Here is a 5,491-nt window from a genome sequence, read left to right as displayed (position 1 = left end):
TGGTCCTCCCGATAAATTGCTGTTCACATCTTTGGGGGGAAATAGTTTATTTTGCGTTCATTTTTTTTACATTCGTGAAAGATATTTATAAAACTTAAAGAGCTCATGATTCCGTATTGCAATCAGTTCTTTTGAATGTCTGTATTTCAGCGAAGTAGTGCGTATATGAACGTCTCTAAGGTGCCTCCTGTCCGCTTTATGGGTCTGATAATTTTGTCCATTTCAACGAGCGAGGGTGTGGGAACGGCGTCCGAGGAAGCGAAAGCGTCACATCGACGTTTCCTCGCTTTCCATCTCCGCAGCCAATGACAGCAACGGGACTGGGGCCAGATCGCCTGTGATTTGCTTTTGCAAAATTCCGAACGTTTTGCAAAACTGTTATAACATTTATGGAAAAAAATAATCTCTCGGAGAGAAGCCCGGCCCTACTGGTACACGCCCACCCCGGGCAGGAGCAAGGAGTTTAACTGGGTCGCTGGCAAGGCGGCTGTGAAAGTTCCTATAAACAGCCTCCGGGGAAAGGAGAGAGGCGTGCTGAACAGATCAAAACGAACCGAAAGAGAGAGAGAGAGTGGTGCAAAACAGTAGTTTGCATTTTACACTCGCGGACAGTTTGAAACTCTCTTCGTCCAGAAGTTGCAAGGGCTTAGAGAGGGCGAAAAGTTTGTGAAGTTCGCCCGAGATGGGAGAAGACGGAGTACAAGCGGAAAAAAGCAGCACCGAGGCCGTGCAGGGAGGCCCGGAGCCCAGCCCGCCGTCCAGCCCGGGTTCCAGCGTATCTCCGACCCCGGTTCCCGGCTCGCTGTCGGTTGAAGCACTGCGGGAAGGCTCGCAGGTTAACGCTATCACCGTTCTGGCACTGCTGGATAAACTTGTCAACATGCTGGACACGGTGCAGGACAACCAGAGGAAGATGGAGCAGAGGCAGATCGGAGTGGAGAGTTCGGTGCGGGGCATCCAGAGCGACCTGACCAAGCTGTCCAAGAGCCATAGCACCACCAGCAACACGGTGAACAAGCTGTTGGACAAGTCGCGCAAAGTCAGCGCCAATGTCAAGGAGATGCGGGAGCGCCTGGACAAGCAGACGGGGCAGGTGAAGAAGCTAGAGAACAACCAGGCGCAGCTCCTAAAGAAGAACAATTTTCGAGTGCTGATCTTCCAGGTAATGGATGGGAAGTTTTTGATGGACCATCACTCCGTCGCCTCTGTCACCGGTCTGACTACTTAACCAGCCCCCTAAATGTTCACTCATCTCCCCAAGCGCGCCTAGACCAGAGCCATTCATTTTCAGAAAATGGCCTGTTCTTAAAATTTTGAGCTGTTTACAAGTCTAGCAGGCATTTTTTAAAAAAGCATTCGCAAGTTATAAGTAGTAGTATATTAATTTGCAACCTTAGACCGCTTTTATATGAAGGCTGCACAATAGTGTTGCTTTGCGCATAGTTTCTGCTTTCGCAAGGATAGTGAATTCGGTTTATTTCTCTTCGCGCTATAGCCATGGCGATCCCCTTGTCTGATACAGTAAACACGGGTTGGCATGGTTGTGTTGTGGTTATACCGCGGACTGATCTCTGCTGCTGTGTTGTGAGCAGGTACAGGGCGCGGTGTGTGGAGTGAAAACATCCCTTAGGTTTGCGGAGTAGGGGAGAGGGCGTGTTGCGTTTGCGTGGAGCTGTGCTTGTGTGGCGCTGTGCACCTCTCTGACCCGGGAGCAATCCTCGCGTCTTTTTTCGGTTAGGGTGGGACAGAGTCGGAATGCAAAGCACCGTCGCGTGCAAACACCCTAGCTGAAACAGTACACTGCACAACAGCTTCGAAAATGCGCTCTTTAGTACGCGGCCACAGAAGAACCAGTTGTAAATTTTCATATTTTTCCTTTGCCCGTGAATGCAGGAAAATGAGTCACCACCCTGGTATTTCCGACATTAAGAATTGTAGGGCGACATTTATTTAATATCAGATGCCTAAACCTGCTTTGTTTTGCTTTTAATTTATTGGAGTTTGCGTGTATCATAAAGGCGTCAGGTTTGAGTTTGAAGGCGAGGTGTATTAAAGTGCCTTATCTGAGGATGACCGTTACAAACCAACTTGCGTTGTCGATGGTGCTTGACTTTCGAGGGTAGCCTTTTAATCACCAGAGCTTTTAAATCATAAATGAAATGATGTATTTAGAGCTGAAGGTAAATAAAACATCAGGGTTTAGGTTAATGTAGCCCATTAAACTGAAAGGAGAGTGCCTGCAAATGAGGGAGAGAAGATTCAGGGTCACCATATACGAAATCAACGCTACAAAAGTAAACTATAAATGAAGACTAATTAAAACAAATGACCGCTAATTTTATCTTTCATTATTGGCGGTCTTCCAGCTTCTAATGCTGAAGACTGACTAGATGTTTGGATAGTGTTCAATTTCTTCCCATCATCGTTTATCAGTATGAAGTTCAAACTGCTCCCATTTCCACAATGATTTGCATCATTTCTGTGGCCGGGGGAGAGGGGGGGAGGAACAACTTGCTCCGAAGTTATCACTCATTCACAAGGATGGGCAAGCTCACAATTTTAAAAAATCTCAGTTACAGTAGGTTTCACTCCCCAGTTTTATTAACCACCCCCTGTCATATTAGTGCCATCGGCAACGCCCAGTTCTAATTCCCCATACGGTTTCCACCTGTAGTTGCAGTCTCAATGGTAAAAATTCTCCCACCGGCCTGCAGGAAAGGACTGTTAGTTAAACCTGCCTTTCTAAAGCAGGTTTCAAACTAGTTCAGTCGCCTCTTCAATAAATATATGCAGCTCATTTAAAAATAAACGAAAAATTTCGATGCTCTCAGAGTATTACTTGCCAGCTTCTACTCTTTCTCCTCCCCCTAGCTTGCCAGTTTGTACTCTGTCCCCTCCTCCTGCCTTCTTACTCTGGTTTCTTTACCCATTCCTGTTGAAGGGTCTCATCCCAAGGCTGTTCATTCCTCTTTGTAGATGCCGCCTGATCTACTAAGTTCCTCCAGCGTTGTGTGTGTGTGTGTGTTCGTTCCTCTGGAATTCCAGCATCAGTAAAATCTGTTTATTTTTTCATGAAATGGTTATTTTTGAAAAGTCATAATTTTGTGTAAGTGGGATAGTGAGCAACTGTTGACTTTGCACCTGGTGAACTCTTGCAGGATGAAACGGAGATACCAGCCAGCGTTTTTGAAAAGCCCAAAGTAGAGGCGGTGGAGGAACAATGTGCAGATGAGAACAAAGATGTGGAAATTTCCCATCCTTCCCTGGAGCTCTCTTCAGATGAAGACATTCACGACCTGGAGGACAATGATGAGGAGAAGTTAGAGAAGCTGGAGCAATCCAGGGCTGCAAAAATCAAGAGCTCAAGTCTAAAGAAGGTTGACAGCATCAAGAAGGCATTCTCCCGCGAGAATATCGAGAAAAGGATGAACAAGTTTGGCACGAAGATTGTGTCTCCAGAGAGGCGAGAGAAGATTAAGAAGTCGCTCAGCTCAAGTCAACAGAAGTCTCAATCAGGTAAGACCTCCAGCTTTAAAGTAATGCCCATGACTTTCAAGGTCAAAAAGCCTAAGAATGGGGAGACACCACCACAAAGCCCCAGTGACGCAGTGGTCACGCTGGAACCAGATGCATCAGCTATCGCTGAAGGTGAAGTGCATCCCGAATTGCACTTGGAAGTTTCTCCAGGCACGTTAGCAGCAGAGGATGTTAAGGAGGTGGCGGAGAAGGTGGAAGAGGAAATGAAAGAGGTGGAACTTGAGTTGGAAAGCAATAAGAGCCAAGGAGTTGTGATGAAGGCAGAAAACACAGAGGAGCCCGAGATCCTGCTGGAGACCTTTGCTGAAGACCAACAAGAAGGGAGAGCAAGGCACGCGGCGACAAATATTGAGCTGCATATTGAGGAACCAGATGAACCTGCTGTTTTGCAAATACAGCAAACAGCTTAAATGTTCCCTGCCCATATTGACAACTCCCTGGAGCATTGCCCAGTGAACCTCCCTTCATTTACAAATATCGTGCTTGTAATAGTTGTTATTAGCTAATGTAACTCCACACGAGTTTACAGCTTGGCCAGAGGGACAGAAGGATGTTGAAAACGGGATGGAGGTAGAACATTACAGTGAGATATAAAGAAAGTGTGGCAGGGTATGTGTCTAACAGTTGTGTAATTTGTGAGGATACTCAAGTGCCTTTGGAATCCTTAGAACAGTGGTTGTGTTGCTTGGGTTACATACTCTCAGGTATGAATGAAAGCTGTAGAACTTTAATTATTTGAAATGTATCTGTTTCATACATCCGGTTGCTCTGTTTTGAAATCATTATCTGTAAACTATGTACATGCCAATTCTCTTACGAAAAATAAGTTTAGAAAATGAATGAAGGAAACTTTTTGAGTAAAAGGAAATGTGCTCCACTCCCTGAACAGATTTAACAATCCAGCTACACTGATGCCAAATGGTGTCGTTTCACAGCTTTGTAACCTGGATGATTTTCAGCTTCCCTCACCCTTTATTGCTGATTGACGCAAGGGTTTATGAAATTAATCTACCACAATAACTATCCTTTCTAATTGTCTTCACATGCAATATATTGCTTGGTGAACACGCCCTTTGTTCTTCTGTTTGTATTAAGCAAAATTAAAGCCAAAAAAAAATGATTATTGTAGCCAAGCTTGAAAAGGTAAATAAAAAGAATTGAAAGTGGATACTAGCTTGTTGTTCCTTGCTGTTGATGTCATGGAAATGGATAATTAATAATATTGCACAGATTTATCATTCCCCCTCCCAAACATATATTGGTTAAAGGAAATGTTCACAGGATAAGGGAAAAGAGTGGGAGGGTGGAGCTGACTGGACTGCTCCAGGGAGAGCTGCCCCGCAACAACTGATAAGTCAAGTGACTTCCTTCTGTGCTGTAACAACTATATTTCTACAATCACGTCATGTTCGCACTTAGTTTTTTCGAGGCTGTGCCTGTTCCTGAGGTGAATTGACTTTTGCTTTAAGCATTCTGAGTCTGATGGTGATGATGCCTTAGGGAACACACAGGTTTGGCCACTGTTCCCTATCTTTGAATGGTGGAAAGTACGACAATGCAATTCTTCCTTAATAGAAAGACTTTTAACTGACATACGCACACTGTCAAACGAGGATACAGATTTCAGAATCAGGTTTATTACTTTCTTATGATGTGAAATCTGTTGTTTTGCAGCAGTAGTACCGTGCAAAGACATAAAATTACAATAAATGGTGCAGAAAGAAGGGAATCTTGAGGTGTTCATGGACTGTTCAGAAATCTGATGGCGGAGAGGAAGAAGCTGTTCCTAAATCATTGACTTTGGGTTTTCAGGCTCCTGTACTTTATAGTAGTAACAAGGGGGCATGGCTGGGATAGTAACAGTCTTTAAAGATAAATGCCATCTTCTTGAGACATCTGCACTGGAAAGTGCCCCTGATGACAGAGAGGGGTATGCCTACGATGAAGCTGGCTG

At 44.8% G+C, this 5,491-nt stretch overlaps 1 protein-coding gene across 1 annotated transcript; it reads left to right on the top strand.

Annotated features, from left to right (window-relative positions):
* The first annotated feature begins 331 nt into the window (after positions 1-331).
* On the top strand, positions 332-4,705 carry LOC132392685 (caveolae-associated protein 2-like). Its single transcript, XM_059966903.1, has 2 exons — positions 332-1,162; positions 3,159-4,705. The coding sequence occupies exons 1-2, from the start codon at positions 683-685 to the stop codon at positions 3,945-3,947; spliced, it is 1,269 nt and encodes a 422-aa protein (XP_059822886.1). The 5' UTR covers positions 332-682; the 3' UTR covers positions 3,948-4,705.
* The last annotated feature ends 786 nt before the right edge of the window (positions 4,706-5,491 follow it).

This window comes from Hypanus sabinus, chromosome 4 (assembly GCF_030144855.1).
Source record: "Hypanus sabinus isolate sHypSab1 chromosome 4, sHypSab1.hap1, whole genome shotgun sequence".
Lineage (NCBI taxonomy): Eukaryota > Metazoa > Chordata > Chondrichthyes > Myliobatiformes > Dasyatidae > Hypanus > Hypanus sabinus.
Note: the sequence above shows the minus strand (reverse complement) of the source record. Positions and strands in the feature narration are given on the sequence as shown.

Excerpts from the sequence above, each read along its gene's own strand:
- LOC132392685 (XM_059966903.1), top strand. The coding sequence starts at position 683 with ATGGGAGAAGACGGAGTACAAGCGGAAAAAAGCAGCACCGAGGCCGTG. Across the intron at positions 1,163-3,158 it reads TTCGAGTGCTGATCTTCCAG|GATGAAACGGAGATACCAGC; the intron begins GTAATGGATGGG and ends GAACTCTTGCAG.